The sequence below is a fragment of the Solanum verrucosum genome, unplaced genomic scaffold (assembly GCF_900185275.1).
Source record: "Solanum verrucosum unplaced genomic scaffold, falcon-dt-bn FXZP01000103.1, whole genome shotgun sequence".
In the NCBI taxonomy this organism is placed as follows: domain Eukaryota; kingdom Viridiplantae; phylum Streptophyta; class Magnoliopsida; order Solanales; family Solanaceae; genus Solanum; species Solanum verrucosum.
In genome coordinates this window covers 6,873,821-6,891,737 of record NW_026020048.1, presented here as the reverse complement: position 1 = coordinate 6,891,737, position 17,917 = coordinate 6,873,821, and the positions used below count along the sequence as shown (strand labels likewise).

The following is a 17,917-nucleotide window of genomic DNA, read 5'->3' as shown; positions in this document are numbered from 1 at the left end:
AGTCATATAAAATGAGATAGAAGAAGTAATGATTGATTTTGTTGTGAACTTGAAAAATGACAAATAATTTGAGTTAAATATGTTTGACAAATAATTTGAAACGGAGAAAAAATTAATTTCCAGTATGATTGGGGTGGCAGGGAGAGTGCAGAAAGGTGGGGGTGGGGGTAGGGGTATATGGAGAGCAAGGGGTTAATAGTATTGGGTGTTGAGTTGAGAGTTGAGACAGGTCGCCTCGTGATCGGAGAAGGCAGATCCATGGAAGACTGTTCCCCCTTGTCACGTGGGTTCTCTTTTGACTAACAATAATGAGTTATGACCCATTCATTTCTTAGCTACGTACTCTACACTTACTATATACTCTACTACATTATACATAGAGAGTATACATAAATCAAATTACAAAAAGTAGTCGTAACACATGAGAACTAGCAGTATAACTCATGTATTACTATATATAGTGACCACTTGGCATTTGCTTATCAATAGCATACAGTCTATCATGTAACACATGATCATCTGGTCCCTACCTCTCTGCAGTTTTTTCTGCAAACAAAGAAACGTTGTAGCAGACGTTTGACGACCAACGTGGACTACCCTGCACCTGCTGACTAGTATTTCGACATTTTATGAACTTATATAAATCAGCTAACAGACAATACTACAAACCCCAAAACTCTCTCTAGTCTCTAGTTAATACAATTCAAACCTTCTATTATTACTTCTTTACCCCCTTTCTTTGGCCTCTTGTCCTCTATAAACTCCTTGCCAATTTGAAGAAGTAGAAAAAAAATGATGCATCGTTGTAGTGGGAGTATGGTTGGTCCATGTTCATGCGGTCTGTTTCATAACCAAACCGGCACTAATACTACTACTTCTTCATCTGCATTCTCAATGCTCTTCCCCGATGAATATTCGGAAAACATGTACTGTTTTGCTCCTTCATCTGTCGATTGTACTCTTTCCTTAGGAACTCCTTCTACTCGCCTTATCAATGACGACAATCATGAAAAGAGATCATCAGTTTACTCTAATAATCATGAACGTCGTCGTTCTTCCTCTAACTGCATGTCCAATTTCTGGGATATTCTTCACCCCAAACAACATCTTACTACTCCTCCTTCCGCTCAATACAAGTCCACTCGTGCTCCCAACAACAACTCTACTACTGATCCCCTTGTTGCTCGCCGCTGTGCTAACTGTGACACCACTTCTACACCTCTATGGAGAAATGGCCCTAGAGGACCTAAGGTATATTTTTTGAATGATAATTATTTATATTTACATTGTATAAAAATTGATCAATATATGTTCATGAACAAGTAAGATTCATTTTTTTTTTTTTTGATGGTTATAACGTTTTTGCAGTCACTTTGCAATGCGTGTGGAATTCGTTTTAAGAAGGAAGAGAGAAGAGCGAGTGCAGCAACAGCGACGGCTAACGGTGGAGGGGGAATGGAAACGACGACGCATAAACACTGGGTTCATCATCATCACCATTCACAGCCTACAAAAATGCCTTGTTTCTCTTCAGCTAGTTATGGAAATGGTCAGTTCAGGTTCATTGAGGATAATGAACATCACCGTGACTCCGATGCTACGGCCACCGGCATCCCGTTCTTTCCTTGGCGTCTCAATGTTGCTGATAGGCCTAGCCTTGTTCATGACTTTACTAGATGAATTTTTTAAAATTAAAAGTAGGATCAAGGTTTAATTAATTTCAAGAGAAGAAAAAATTAAAACGGGAGATGAGGCCAATTGATGACGTGTCATGATGATGGTGGGCTATGGTTGAAGAAATTCTTTATCTTTTACTGATGTTTTCTTTTTTTGGTCCATCGTCTTTCATATAGAGATGGAGTGAAAATGAGTTAATTCTAATGTTTTCATGTTTCTTGGCTTTTTCCCCTCCTTTTGGGGACTAGTTGTTATATACATTACTCCTAGTATCTTTAACTTTTCACTTTGATGATGATCAGTCATATATATATATTACTTTTGAGACTCATCACTTTTTCTCTGTTAGTCCTCGTCATCCATATAATTTACACTTTCTTGAATATGATGATCCACCAACACTTCTCTCTTTATCAACTGAAAGTTTTCTGCTGTTTATGCTGCCGGCAAATTCTGAAACAGTCTCTCTTTTTAGCTTTGAGCTTTCTATGTGTCACCAGAATTATTGCTACACTATTGCTGCATGCCTGCATTACTAGCTGTGGCAGAGCCAGAATTTTGTTAACAAGTTCAAAATATAGAGAAAGTAAACATACAAAGAAGATAAAAGAGATTTAACATTTATTATATATACGGACAAGCGACCATATGGCGAAAATGCATTTAGAAAAACATTTATTATATATAACATAAAAATAAAATTTTAACCTTAGATATATAGGGTAATCTTACACCCTGCACCTTGTTCCGCCCCTAATTTATTAATTAATTAGTACGAGTAGTTCATTTCATTCTGGGCCACAACTGAAATATTAGTTTCAATCCGTGTTTGAGTTAACTATGACTGAGCTGATTATTTCGGTAACAGTTACTCTATATGTTTTAATTCATGTGACATACTTTTCTTTTAATCTGTCTATGTAACCTTTGAATAATTGGGAACATTTTAATTTTAAAATTCTATTTTTATAGTTAATGAAATGATTTATAGTCATACAAATTGTGTGTCAAGTCAAATAGTGTCATATAAATTGAAATGAAAAACTGCGATACGGTTTCCTTTAATTTTTTTCTTTTCGTTTGGAGTGCAACAGGACAGAACACTGAGCACGGCATGGTCCTGAAGAACATGGAAATGAAATTGCAGTGTTTAGCTGTAACAGAAAACTAAAGGGCTCTCTGTATGTATGCATTGCAAGATGTGATGTTCCATTTTGGCTTTTTCGGGTGCCTGAAATACGGTTAATTACGGCTTTTAATTTGTGTCTAAATTTATCTAGGCATGATTATTTTTTCACAAAAAAATTATAATTAAAAGAAAGTTAAGAGATATTTATGTCGTATAAATTGAAACAGATAAATTTCAATTTACTATTGGGTCTTCAAGATTTGGTTGAAGATAAGTTTACCATGTGGAAGACATACAAAGTGAAGGAGAAATCTAGCAAAAATTAGGTGTGTAATGGCTAGTTTTGGGACTGCCTATTTACCACCATTTAAAATATAAATTAGAAATAACCACTTTTAAGAAACATGAGACTTTTTCATTCTTCGACATGCTTAAACCGTTAATTTTCAAACCCCAACATTATTTATTGGAGTTCGCTCGTTGTGCTCTGCTAAACTTCTCTGGCAACTTCTTTGAGCTTTCATCAAACTCTTGAGTGGCAGAATTAGATTTTATTTTTTTTCACAAAATGGTTCAAAATATTAAAAAGTAAATACGCAAATAAATCGAGAAAATTCAATATTTATTACATAAATAAAAAAATAATTTTAACTTTATATACACGATATAATTTTTCAAGAAAATTCAAATGAACTCTTTGCTCCAACCTGGCTCTAGCCCTATTTCAAGTAATGAAATTTTCACATTATCATATGAGACAAATGAAACGTCATGTAAAGAGCTCAACTTTTTCGTTTTTTTATGTCCATGGCTACTCTGTTTCATTTATTCCTTCTGTTAATTGCCAGATTATGGGGATATTAATCATATGGAAAGCTATTGGATAGAAAATAAATACATTGTATACAAACTCAAAAAGGGGAAATTGTATATAATAGCAAATTATTAATTCAAATTAAATGTTATAACCACAGTTTGCTTTAATTGTAACCCGTAGCAAACTGTTGTCAATCGCCTCTCTCCCTGAAATTCTCACTCGCCAGTTTCTCCCTCGCCTCTCTTATTTTATACAAACACAAATGTATAAATTGTGTTTATGTTTGTATAAAGCGAAAGAAAATTATATGTATACATGCAAATACATATATATCTTCGTCCTATACACTTATAATTATATAATACAAATCTTTCCCTATCCAGTTCTCTTTTGTCTTTCTTTCTTTCTCACTTTATACAAACATAGATTATACAAAATACAATGTATAATTTGTATTTGTATAAGGCGAGAGAGAGATATTTGATATACAAACATTTTATTTCGATTTAATTGTATATAAATTCAAAATTTATGCAGATATACAAACACATAAAATTGAATTGAGAGGCTGCCAACGATTTATACAAACGAAAGATTGCCAGTGATTTATACAAATGAGAGGCTACCAACGATTTTATACAAATCTGATGCCCCCAGCGATTTATACAATCTGATGCTCTATAGCAAACATAAAATTTGTTATGGAGCGTAATTAAGCAAACTATAGCTAAAACAGACAAATATGATTTTTATGTTTGCTAAATGTGAAAGCTGCTCAAAATATTTTAATTGAAAATGACGGACTAATATTCTAGTATCAGTTGAAATGAAGGTTGGGCTTGTAGTGTTGATCCATTTAAATGGCCCACGGAGCAGACGAAATGACCTGGCCATCTTACTACTGAAGCCCATAACTTTGGCATGAACAAGGAAATTGCTTTCATGATTATATATGTAGATAGTTATAAATAGAGCAATTTTCACATATAGCAAATACAAAATTTATATTTGTATGTTATAGCAAAGTTTGCATAATTGCACTCCATAGCAAACATAAATATGTATATTTCGCTATACATATACAAAAGAAAGCAGATGTATAATCTGCTTTGGTATACATATACAAAAAGATCAATTGTATAAAGTGAGAGAGACGAGTGAGCGAGCGAGATCTGGGAGAGTGGCGAACGAGATCTGGGAGAGGGGAGAGAGGGGAACGAAAATATATGTATATATACAATTTTCTCTCGCTTTATACAAACACAAACGCATTTATACAATTTGCGTTTTTTATATAAAGTGAGAGAGCGAGATCTGAGAGAGGGGAGAGATGGGAACGAAAATATAGGTATATATACAATTTTCTCTCACTTTATACAAACACAAACGCACTTTATACACTTGCATTTGTATAAAAATGAGAGAGGGGAGGGAGAGAACGAGAGTGGCGAGCGAGATTCAATAGGAAAGAGGTGAAATAGTAACAGTTTGCTATGAGGTACAATTAAATCAAACTATATTTATATAATTTAATTTGAATTAATAATTTGCTATTATATACAATTTTCTCTTATAAATATTCGATATGGTTCATGAGTAATTCAAAAGTACAGTTAGGTTGTATATCATAATACTTATAAGTTTTTTTTTTTTTGAGTCGAGGGTCTTTATTCGAAAACAACTTCTCTATCTCATCCTATCCTTAAGACAGTGGTAAATACACTACCCAAATTTGAAATCACTGGAATATTACACAAACTTCAAATCAAATTCAAGTCACCTAAAATAAAACAAGTCAATAAAAATGCTATTTATCATTGATTGTGAAGCTAGCTAGCTAGGTAGACAGAAAAGTCGTCATGCACAATACATTAAGGGGTCGTTTGGTAGAGTGTATAAGAATAATATTGAATATGATGTATTAGTAGTGCATGCATTAGTAATGCAAGCATTAGTAATGCTTGCATTAGTTATGCTTGCATTATTTCTTATACATTGTTTGGTTTGATGTATTGGAAATAGCAAGCCTTGTATAAAGACTATTAAAAAATATTTGTTTACAAAAATATCCCCACATTCTTTTACAAAAAAATAAATAATAATTATTATTATTATAATAATTATTATTATTTATAATAATTATAATTAATAATAATAATAATAATTATAATAATAATAATAATAATATAATAATAATAATAATAATAATTATTATTATAATAATAATTATAATTAATTATTATTATTATTATTATTATTATTATTATTATTATTATTAATAGAGGATAGTTTTGTCATTAGTTAATCTAATGCATGCATTAAAACCATTGCATTGCTAATACCTAGAAATCCATGGTATTAGCAATACACACTTTAATACACAATAGAGTGTATAACTAATGCAAGCATTAGTTATACATAGGTTGGAAAAGAGTACCAAACAAGGTATTAGTAATACACAGTGCTAATGCATGCGTTATTTTTCCTAATACACTCTACCAAACGACCCCTAACGTGTATACACATTTCTCGTATAGTCACACTGCTTTAATTATCGTCTTATACCCCAAAAAAAAGTCTACACAAATGAAAGGGATCGGTGCATGTGGGTCGGAAGTAGGCAGTGTGGTTGATCAAAATTTAAACAAACTTTGTATTGTATAGGAAGACAAATAATTAATCAGCATCAATTAATAATAAATTGTTCAACAGTAAACTGACCCCATATGTAAAATGACGTGCAAGAAAATCCCCAATTAATTAATCATGATCTTGAAACTATTTGTCCAAGTGTACCATTAAAAAATGTTCCTTAATTTTTCTTAATCAATCTACTCATGATATATTTTTACGTACCACAGCTTAATAATTGAAGGAAGTACTTCAATTGCTACATGGCTAATTGCTTTCAGGTTTCTTCCAAGGCTTAAACAAATCTCTAATTAGATTCTGTCAAATAGACTAAAAAGTGATAATTTTCTTGGTACGTTTATTTTATGGATTTACTACTATATGTTTTACACAGAATCGTCGGTGTAAATTAAACATTTTTTTTACTATCGTTGTATGAAGTCATTCAATGGATATTCGTAGATAAACATTTTTATCGTAGAATATGAAATCTTGAAAATAAGATATACTAATATATTATTATTATTATTATTATTATATGTATTGGTAGGGAGGTGTGCAAAAAGTAGGTTGAAGCGTATAAGCATTAAATCGTGACAGTTTTCATCAACAAGATTCAGCTTCACTTTCTCTCGGCAAATGATCATAATTTATACTTGCATTAGAAGTCTCTTTCAACATCTGTATGTCCCATTTAATCAACATATACATGTCCCATTCAACTAAGCGTATAGATTTATATGTATAGACATAATACACAAACATGTTCTCTAACTTGGTCATAGCTGATGTCTGATAACATCTATACTCTTCAATTTTAGGTGTGCTACAGTAGATACTTAAATTTATCTAAAATTAAGCGAGTAGACACATGCATATATCCTACGTTCTACATAAATTGTACGCCTTCCAATTGACTCAAAAAATGGGACAAGTACGTACGTCGGCAAATAGCATAAGTTCCATGATTACTGCACCGTAACAATAATATTTTTCTTATGTCAAATTGGTAGATATTTTTTTTTTTTTAAAAAGTATATGAAGACCTAGTAGAGGTTTGATGATAAATAGTTCCACTATCACTCTTAACCAGCTCAAGAAAAAATATGTGAACTTGAATTGGATGTTAGACCAAAATATAGTAGCATGGTAGATCAAGAGTTGATAGTCATATACAGCTAGATTTGAAGAAGAGAAAGTATCTAATTTAGAGGTAAGAATTAGGAGTAATTTGATAAATTCTAAGGTAAATTCAAGTTTTATCATGAAGTAGTTCACCTCATTTAATGCAAGATAAACTTGTTAGCTAAAATGAATGAGACTTCACTTAATAATATAATTGAAGTCAAAAGGCCCTCTTCATTGAACTACCTACTATATATGGTTGTCACTTGACAATATCATATATTTTGTTCTTATTAAACGTGAATTGCGGCAACAGCCTTATTTCAACTTGCAATATAATATTCATCATAATTATATGCTATCATAGCAAGACAAATACGCAATGTTCACAGCATGCAATTACCGACAAAAATTACGGTGAAATGATAAGTACTTCATCGTCATGTCTATTTTTAAACATAAGTTTTAGGTTTGAGCTCTATTGGAGTAAACCAACAAGCTCTGCAGTATGAGATCTTCTTTATTAGGGAGTCACTTGAAATACAAATACCGAACGTCGAAAACAAAAAAATGTCCAATAGAAGAAATACGATCACTATTGGAAATTCAATTGGTCACCATTCACCACAAAAGATAGGGGTTTTAGGGCCTTTTTAGAGGCAACTATATGGGCCAGTTGCGACTGACTTATTATATTCTAAAATGCTTGGTAATAAAATAAAAAAAGAATTTTGGGTCTAATTCTAAGGTGACGATTGTTCGACTCATAATAAAGAGACTTTTCACAGGGCGGAGCTAGTAGTGGTCCTCTGTTTCTTTCTTGTTTTGGTTTGTGGGGGTTGGGGTTGTTTATTAGTCGTTTACTGTATAAGAAGATGATACAAGTACGTCAACTAGTTCACAGAGATGCACTTAAGAATAGAATTATAGCATCAATCTAGAAGTAGATGCAACTATATATACCAACTGCATCTTCTTTGGTCATTGAATTTTGTATAATATAAGTTTTGTTACATTTAATGACGAACAACAGATAACAACTCAACACCTAACCCTTACTTTAAAAATCCCCTCCTTCCTCTCATCTCTTCCACTTCACCTCTCTCCTTAATTCCTCCATACACACAAGAAATTACATTTTTCTTCAAAAGAGATGGTGAACTTGGTAGAAGCACAGAAGCCATTGTTACATGGCCTAATGAAATTAGCTGGAATCAGACCTCATAGTATAGAGATAGAACCAGGCACAATTATGAATTTTTGGGTTCCTTCTGAAACTATAATTCAAAAAACAAAGAAAAACAAAAAAAATCACAACCACTACTCCTCTCTCCAACAATCAATGTGCTATTTCCCCTGAATCCACCACCGAACCCGACCCGAACAAACCCGTAGTCGTACTAATCCACGGCTTCGCCGGCGAAGGAATAGTGACGTGGCAATTTCAAATCGGTGCATTAACTAAAAAATACTCTGTTTATGTACCGGACCTACTTTTCTTCGGCGGATCAGTTACGGATAGTTCCGATAGATCGCCGGGTTTTCAAGCAGAGTGTTTGGGAAAAGGGTTAAGGAAATTAGGCGTGGAGAATTGCGTAGTGGTTGGATTTAGTTATGGAGGAATGGTAGCGTTTAAGATGGCGGAGATGTTTCCAGATTTAGTTGAGGCGTTGGTGGTGTCTGGATCGATATTGGCGATGACTGATTCGATTAGCACTACGACGCTTAATGGTTTGGGATTTTCGTCTTCGTCGGAGCTGCTGCTGCCTACTTCTGTTAAGGGTCTTAAGGCCCTGCTAAAAGTGGCTGCTTATAAGAAGCTTTGGTTCCCTGATCGTCTTCATAGAGATTTTCTCGAGGTTAGTTTAGTTTATTTATCAATTATTCATTTTCTTTTCTTTGCATGAATATAACAAAAGTCACAATCCATCATGAGAATCAAAATACTTAATTTTTCATGTAAATTCGGACTTGAATTCTTCATGTTTATCAATGTACAAAATATAAATCTGTAATTTAATTACAGTAGTTAGTTAGTTTGTTGTCACAGTATAATTACGTGTGGCTTTAATGCTCTCCACTGAATCAGTTAATGGCAAACAAATTGTTCATACTTTGAAAGTTTGGTAGAGGCATCATTATATACAACAGTAGAAGTCTTTAACTATTTTTCTTTGCCAACAAAAGGGGAAAACGGAGAAAATAAGAGAGGAGAGACTGTAAGCCAAATTGAATTCATTAATAAGTTGACGAAATTATGGCATACATTTTCCCACAAGGCCATAACTTGAAGATTTGCAACATTTTACACATTTGTCAACAAAGAAGGAAAAAAAAAGGGGGACACAACGTAGACGTGCATAATCTCTGAGTTCATTATTACACATGGCATCCAGCCATATGTTTCATTCTTGATATCACTGCCAGTTTGCTCAACCAACTACACCTAACCGCTTTTACCGTTTTACGACCAACTATCTTCTTCTTTTTTTATCGACATATCAAAAGTGCTGATATTAAAAAAAATAAAAATTGAGTTAATATCTCAGATGATCACTCAACTTTGAGTTGTTCACTTAGAAAGTCACTCAACTTTGTTTTATAACTCAAAAGTCACTCAACTATTAGTGTTTCACCTAGAAAGTCACTAAACTATTGATATTTCACTTGAAAAGTACTCAATCAATTTAAATAATGTTTTCAATAAATTTTGTAAAAATATAAAAAATAATTAAACTATTTTTTAAAGAAAAATAAGAAGATGTTTATTTTAATTATTTAATTGAATTTTGTTGAAATATAGTTTTTGTTTTTGCCTATTTTTGTTTTAAAATAGTAAAAGACTTGCTACTATGTGCTTTTCTTATTACTTCTTATCGATTTCAACCTCCTATTTTTTAGATAATTTTTTTAACATATTTAATTCCAGTCATACAATTACTAGAACGGAAATGTTTTTTTTTTTTGGGTTAATTGTTTTACATTTTTTCAGAAAAACTATAATTAAATAATTGAAGTGGGTCAATAAGATAATTAAAATAGACATCTTATTATTTCTTTAAAAAATAGTAAAAGTAGTTTAAAATAAAATTAATGAAAAAATATTTAAATTGATTGGGTGACTTTCTAAGTGAAATATCAATAGTTGGATGACTTTGTAAGTAAAACACCAATAGTTGAATTATTTTTGAGTTATAAAACAAAGCTAAGTGACTTTCTAAGTGAACAACTCAAAGTTGAGAAATTTTCTAAGTGATCAACTCAAAGTTAAGTAACCATCTGAGATATTAATTCAAAAAAATTCATACATATATATGCCAATGACTTGAATAAACAAAAGTGACTAAAAGCCCATTTCAGTCACTTCGTCAATTTCTAACCCGTTAGTGCAAGACAAATGAAATTCGAAGTTTCTTAACCAAATTCTTGAATGTCTCTCAAGTTTCTTTCGATAAGATTAAAAGAGTAAAATCATAGCTTGGTGAGATAAAGATATATAATCATGGGGAGGAATTTTTGTATTTATATTAATACTAGTATGAAACAACATTGATGTCATCGTTGTGATTCATATCTAAAATGTAAAGTTTTAACCGAAGCAAAGGATCTTATTCCCTCACTTGACGATATGTCAGGTAATGTTCACCAACAGAAAGGAAAGAGGAGAGCTGCTAGAAGGCTTGGTGGTGAGCAACAAAGACACAACTATTCCAAATTTTCCACAGGTAATTGGAATATCACGAGTTCTACTCTTCAATATTTCACACAAAGAACTAGGAAACATATCGAGTGCTTTTTCCATATATATATATTTTTTTTGACAGAGAATACATCTCCTCTGGGGTGAGAATGATCAAATTTTCAATTTGGAGCTTGCTCAGAACATGAAACAGTAAGTTTTCAGGCTTGACATGCCCTTACATTATAAACTCAAACAAGCATATGACCTCCAAGAGTAGTATACAAGATCTCACATCAGAAACTTATTTACATAGAAGTTATAGTAATAAGTCGTTCAGTAATGGACCATTTTGATATATGACCCGTGTATATAATTCAAACTACTACATCAATAATAATTTAATACAAGTGCCACAGAGAATTTGAATAAACCTGATGATTGTTTTGCATTACTTGATGACAGTCAACTGGGTGAGAAGACTACATTTCATGGCATAAACAAGGCAGGCCATCTGGTTCACCTAGAACGACCTTGCGTTTATAACAAGTGTCTCAAGCAGTTCCTTACATCCCTGCATGCAGAAAAAGCCCAAAAGTGAAGGACAGTACTGCAAAGTTCACTATCGTAATATCATGCAACTTTTTGTCTATGAAAAGGAAAACAACTATGTGTTTCCTCTGTAATATTAGTTACTATGTAATTTGGGTTCAAAATTTGAAATTGTTGTCTTAAACAAATATATACAAATATGTATTGCAAATTGCAGATGTTAGCTCCATAAGCACTAGCAGTACACGAGAAGAACTTCTTGGACAAGACAACATATAGTGGTACATGGTAAAGTGGAACAAAACAAGTTTTCAGTCAGGCTGGAATTGCATCACTTGTTCCATTTACTCATCTTACTGCAATTTTATTTTGTATCATCTGAAGGACTGCTGAATTTCTTCCAGTGTTTTTCCTTTGGTTTCTGGAACCCAAAGCCTCACAAAAACCACCGTAAAAGCTGATACCAGTGCATAGATAGCGAATGTTCCTGCCAAATTTACAGTCTTTAGAGTCACTCCAAGCATGGTGCGAATACCAATAGAGAAACGGAGAGAGAGAGAGAGAAACCTCCTTTACTCCAAGTTAAAAGCAAATTTGCTGTCACTGTAACAATCCATGCTGAAAACCAATTGGCCAAAGTTGCAACACTGCCACCCAGACTTTTGATGCTTACAGGCAGAATCTGCACAACCAATTAAAAACTTGATGCCTCAAGAGATGGTAAACAGAACACTGATTTTATTGTCATGCAATAGGGCTATTTATTAGAGCAGTGAGGCTCTTGAATCCCCAAAAATAAAGAGAATCATAAAACCTATGCTAGTGTCCTTGAAGAACATCTCAAGTTCAGTAAGAATATTTTCTAGGAAGAAAGTTTGAACCAAAAATCTGTCCTGGCAGTTACTTAATATGTTAAAGAAACCTGCAATAATGCTTGATCTTCCTTTAAAACTAACATCATCACCTTTAACAGGGGTGATTCTATATGTTAGTTTTCCTCAAATTTCTCAACCACGTTCTCCTGAGAATGTTACAAGTTTTATCTATGTTCTATTTTTAATTATGTTTAGGAAAATATATTTTTCCTGGTCTCCTGAACTATAGATTAGCTTTGTTATACCTCAGACATTATGATCCAAGGTATGGATCCCAATCCTACACCAAATGCCATCACCAAGGCCTGTAAAAATTAATACGTAAAGGGTTTCAGATATGCCAGAATGCAACAATAGAACAGGGATGAGAGCAGGGGGGGGGGGGGGGGGGGATAGTAGGGTTGGAACAATAGAAGGTAAGACAGGAACTATACCACAAGTCCAACCAGAGACAATACTGCAAAGAATGAATGCCAATTTTCAGGGGTGAACTCCTGGGTTGAGTAGAAAAAGTTTGTGGAGTGACAATAAAAGAAAGTCAATCCCAACACGAAGAAAGAGATCTCATTAAATTCAGAAAATTGCTTGATCAATTATTATGAATGTAAATGCAACTGACCTTCAGGAAGAATGACATTGCAACAAGCAAGCTGCTAGCAGTCATTACAGATGAGGATACCTAAAGAAAAGAGTATAATCAAGTTATCCATTTGTTTTCTTTTTCAGCAAATAGAAACTGCATGTGAAATTTCTGGAAGGACTCACAATGAGGAGTAGCCTGCGTCCTGCCTTGTCCACCAGTGATGCAGAGATACCAGTGACAATGACCTATAAAAGATGTTTATTAACTTGGAATAATATATACATATAAACTAACATTAGATCCAAGGGAACTGGCTTACCTGAATAGCCCCGATACCAAATGTTGCTGCTTTACTGGATGATATTCCTGCAAATTTGAAGAGCATTGCAATTAAACTCCTATGTCAAACCAGTTGTAACATTTCATAGTGTCTCTATGACTAGGTGGTATTATGCATACAGTCTAATTCTGATACACCTGGAATTAATTTGGCAAATAAAGAGAAGGCACGTGATACCTTCTAAGAGTGGGAAACTGCACGCCATAATGTAGAATTAAGATAACAGTTCGTAGTAACTTGCCTATTTTACTTGAATCCACTACAAAAACTTCATCCTGATATCAGATATGGTCCCGACTTTTTGTTGTCTAATTCTCCAATTCATCACCTCTTGCTGACAATGTAATCAAAATTTATGTTCAAGGTGGATATCATGCTACAACATGGTTGGGTCATGAATGAATATACAAGTCTCTAGCTGGTGTTTGGTAAAGCTGTTTTCCCAAATAGTAGTATAAGTCGATCTGGTTAATGGCATATTACCTTTTGGCACTGCAGTGTATGTGAATCTGGATAATGGTATATTATCTTTAGATTGAGAGATCATCACAGATGGCACTTCACAATTTTAAGCTATTTACTGAGTGATAGCTGAGTAAGGACTGTGGCACACAACATGGGAATCATTTCTCAGGTACCAACAAAAAGAAAATGAATAGTTCAAAAGGCATGGCATATTCGAATGGACACTCATGAAATAACAGACCTAGATGGCTAAGTTCCATATCAATTTCCATCAAGCAGATTTTCCAGGCATACGTTCAAGCAAAAGCAAGAAGTACTGGAAGGAATTTAAAAAGGACATAAATATCAAAACTTCATTTTCACAAACATCAAAATAAAAATTCAAAACAACTTAAAAAGAAACTGTTTATTGTGCTTAGTCAACTTATTGTTTTTGCTTTCAAGAGTACCTTAAAGGTGGGCTTGATCATACCAGGTGATCTACGGTTCCTTTACAGTTAATAGCTTTAACACTTTTCTTATTAACAAGTTAATAGTTTCTTTTTGAGATGGAGTAAGTTGATAGTTCAAAACTTCAAACTTTGTCTTTTGTACTCTCCCCCCTCCCACAAAACGAAGTCTTCATCATCCCATATTTATTGCAGGGTGTTATCTAGGATGCAGAGGAAGAAATTCATTGTACTCTTCATGCAAAACGTGGAATTCTTTTTCCCATTTCTGCTATCCAGAGTGTTACTTTCCTCTGTTTCTACCAGCCAGAGTAAAGAACAAAAAGAATGACACAATAATACTTGTAACTGCCAGTTTCAAATCATTTGATGATTCAGGTATGCATTTCTATAGACAATCAAGGAACGGAACTGACCAGCTGATTTGAAGATGTTACTGGAATAGAATAAAACACCATTAATTCCACTGAGTTGCTGGAGTGCGAGTAGTCCAATACCTACCTGAATAAAATCAGCCGATAAAATGAGTCTTGACAAGAGTAGGGGGTTTCATTTCAAAGTCCTTGTCTAGTCAAGGATACCAGACATAAATCAGCATAATTAAGGAATCCAACACAAATGTGTACCAGCAAAGGGTAGTAATATCGCCGTATCTTAAGCTCAGAAAACCGAATGGTAACTTTTTTAGTTGAAGATCTCACAGATTTCTGAGACAAGGACAGGAGAAACAAATGATGATGAACACATTTTTAGTAGTTTGCATTGCAAGAAGTTTCTACAGTGCAATTTGAGGGTTCAAAATAGTTGAGAAATCATCATTTAACACATTCCACATATTACCTTGATCTCATTCACTTCTGAGGATATATCTGTGTCAAATCCCCGTAGAACTTGCAAAGAAGTTTCAAAATCTTCATTCAGCCCATTTTTAGCCTAAATAATACAGCATTAACATCAGTATAATATAACAATGCAAATCTAGTTGTGACAAACATAAGTTTGGAACTCATACCAACCAACGAGGAGATTCAGGTATAAAAAATAGACCAGGTATCAAAACCATGCATGGCAACATTCCTGCAGAGTGACATAAAGGATTATTAATAAATATGTTCAAAATCAAGTATACAAGTGACTTCACATTATAACAGAAAGACATCAGCTCATTCAATGTTTTTGAGTTGCTTCAATGAACTTGCAATGAAGAATAACTTCAAATATTTCAAGAAGGAAGGGGAATTTTAGAAAGATGAAAAACTTGTTTCAGCAAGATGAACGTCGTCAAATGCTTACTTGATAAAAAAAATTCCTACTAACTCTACCATCTTAAGAATAGAGAAGTTAATCAGTTTGTCAATCACCAAATGGTTAGGGAACCTATTGCAATTAAGCTAATTTTAACAAGGAAGACTGTATTTCTCACCTATAACAGCAAGCACTCTCCAGCTTACAAATAATCCCAAAAGATATACCAGCATAATCCCCACTGTTACAGAGAGCTAATGCCAAGAGATCAAATTATTTATTTTTTTAATTAAAAATGAGCCATTTATATCTATAGATCATAAAACCTATAGGATTGAGTGACCAGGGATATCTGTAAATCCCAATACAAAACCAACCTGGTTAATGGATCCAAGAACTCCCCTCATGTTTTTAGGTGAAATCTCTGCTATATATACAGGCACCTGCAGATAACAAGCAAGAAGATTCAGCAAGCAGGACTATTAACCATAACTTCAAGAAGAACAAGTACAGAAGTTGAACACTTAAGATTACCACATAGGAAATAATGCCGACACCAAAGCCTTCCAACAGCCTTCCCATATACAAAAATGAGACATCCTGTTAAAAGTGGGAAAAGGGCATGTATGGTCAAGTTAATTACCTATAAAATTGCAGATTCAATCAGAATGTGCAAGAGATAACAACTAATCACTTACAGTGGCAAATGAAACGGCAAGCCATCCAATAATATTAGGAATTGATGCAATCATTAGAGTCTGTATTTCAGAGAGAAGATGAGGTAACTGGGAAAGTTACTAAAGAACCAAAGAAAGAAAAATACAAGATTATAATAGTGTTGAACTACTTTTGAGGTGAGTTTTAGAGCAATGGTAGAGTTGCTCCTTCGATGACATGTAGCTCACAGATTTGATGAGTGAAAACTTTTTGTTTCTTTTTTTTTGCAGAAATGCGAAGGAAAGGTTGTGGCATTAAGAATACAAGACTAAACAGTTGAAAGTGCCTTAGAATTATACCCCTTTTCGTCCAATGTATTCTGATATTTGACCGCTTGCAATTGCGCCAACCATTGCACCAACATTTGCTAAAGATCCAAAGATTGAGAACTGTCCATGAAAAAGTAACACTATGTTTAACCATACATCAGCAAGAAGATACTAAATAAAACCGGCCACCTATGAACTTTTCAAGAAAAGTCCCGCATATCACACAGTTTCTTTTGGTCACTAATTCTATTGTTTCCGTTTAGAACTTGTAGCTTCACTACATTAGATACACAGTGTGTTTGGTAGGAATGAAAACCTCATTTTCTAACTAGAAGTCATTTTCCTTATAATTATTTTCAATTGTAACTTCATATAACATATTACTTACTTCAATTAGCATTATTATCAATCTCTAGATACTCAAAAGAAAAGTCTAATCAAACACTCTAATTTCCTGCGTAATATTATTAGTATCAATGTTTGATATATACTGTATATATATATATAAATATATAGGGAGAGAAACAAATATTCATTTTACCATACCACATACACCCCCCAAAAACTACCCCAGTTTCCCTGGTGTTGTTTTTGTACAGAAAAAAAGGGAAATAAATGTACTAAGACGAAACATACCTCTGAAATGGTAAGTCCAAGGTCGCTGGTGATTTCGGACTGGGTAGGGTTAGAGTAGCCACACTACAAAATTACAAAAGCAACCATAATATAATTAATTATATAAAATTTGTGTATGCAAATGCAAGGTGATGAAGAAATTAATAGTCATACGGTAAAGCCAAATTGAATTGGGCCTAATGCAACAATGAGAACACAAAGATAAATGGAGATAGATTCGCGGAGGATTTGGGCTGAGGATCCCATCATACTGGACTGGCGGGAGCTCATCCGGTACCAGCTGCCGGTATGCAGCAAGGGCTTCCGAAGCCCGTCGTCGGCGGTGTTATCATCTCGGAAACTCATCGTTCCTCCGTGTCTCTGTTTCCGTTTAGGATAAAGGTGAAAATAGATCAGAGGAGAAGTAGAATGGATTCATGAAGACGTTAATGCCGTATATTTCGCAACTGACTCTAAAATAACGGTGAAACATTCCCGCGCCACTAGAAGCGGAATGGACACACTTCTTTTATTTATTATTTAACTTCCTATTAATGGTTTCAATTTTTCTTTTTTGGTTTAATATCAGTTTTGATCCTTCGATTATCGACCAATTATAAATTTACTCCTTTTAATAACCGATAAAGCATAATTGAAACATGCAGGCTTAGTTTCTTTGACTATGACCAACAAATTTTTCATGATTATTAATTGTGTCATCACTTAATTACTCCTATAATATTACTCAC

At 33.6% G+C, this 17,917-nt stretch overlaps 3 protein-coding genes across 3 annotated transcripts; 2 read left to right on the top strand and 1 right to left on the bottom strand.

Annotated features, from left to right (window-relative positions):
• The first annotated feature begins 792 nt into the window (after positions 1 to 792).
• LOC125822502 (GATA transcription factor 19-like) lies at positions 793 to 1,680 on the top strand. Its single transcript, XM_049501902.1, has 2 exons — positions 793 to 1,251; positions 1,369 to 1,680. The coding sequence occupies exons 1-2, from the start codon at positions 793 to 795 to the stop codon at positions 1,678 to 1,680; spliced, it is 771 nt and encodes a 256-aa protein (XP_049357859.1).
• A 6,814-nt stretch (positions 1,681 to 8,494) lies between these two features.
• On the top strand, positions 8,495 to 11,842 carry LOC125822243 (uncharacterized). Its single transcript, XM_049501624.1, is given in 5 exon segments — positions 8,495 to 8,682; positions 8,684 to 9,238; positions 11,015 to 11,104; positions 11,204 to 11,271; positions 11,524 to 11,842. Coding segments are annotated over 5 exon segments (999 nt in total). The 5' UTR covers positions 8,495 to 8,532; the 3' UTR covers positions 11,660 to 11,842.
• On the bottom strand, positions 11,265 to 17,578 carry LOC125822242 (sugar transporter ERD6-like 6). The gene is made up of 19 exons (XM_049501622.1): positions 17,343 to 17,578; positions 17,190 to 17,252; positions 16,584 to 16,673; positions 16,266 to 16,325; positions 16,102 to 16,167; positions 15,945 to 16,010; positions 15,746 to 15,821; positions 15,335 to 15,399; positions 15,163 to 15,255; positions 14,949 to 15,029; positions 14,739 to 14,823; positions 13,388 to 13,434; positions 13,251 to 13,313; positions 13,105 to 13,164; positions 12,920 to 12,979; positions 12,731 to 12,790; positions 12,178 to 12,292; positions 11,968 to 12,097; positions 11,265 to 11,632 (listed from the first exon to the last, which is right to left on the bottom strand). The coding sequence occupies exons 1-18, from the start codon at positions 17,532 to 17,534 to the stop codon at positions 11,985 to 11,987; spliced, it is 1,455 nt and encodes a 484-aa protein (XP_049357579.1). The 5' UTR covers positions 17,535 to 17,578; the 3' UTR covers positions 11,265 to 11,632; positions 11,968 to 11,984.
• Between the last annotated feature and the right edge of the window lie 339 nt (positions 17,579 to 17,917).

Coding starts and splice junctions, on each gene's coding strand:
- LOC125822242 (XM_049501622.1), bottom strand. CDS start 17,534: ATGAGTTTCCGAGATGATAACACCGCCGACGACGGGCTTCGGAAGCCC. Junction 15,256..15,334: donor CTGAATCTCCTCGTTGGTTG/GTATGAGTTCCA, acceptor TGTATTATTTAG/GCTAAAAATGGGCTGAATGA. Junction 13,435..14,738: donor TAACATCTTCAAATCAGCTG/GTCAGTTCCGTT, acceptor TCAAATTTGCAG/GAATATCATCCAGTAAAGCA.
- LOC125822502 (XM_049501902.1), top strand. CDS start 793: ATGATGCATCGTTGTAGTGGGAGTATGGTTGGTCCATGTTCATGCGGT. Junction 1,252..1,368: donor ATGGCCCTAGAGGACCTAAG/GTATATTTTTTG, acceptor ACGTTTTTGCAG/TCACTTTGCAATGCGTGTGG.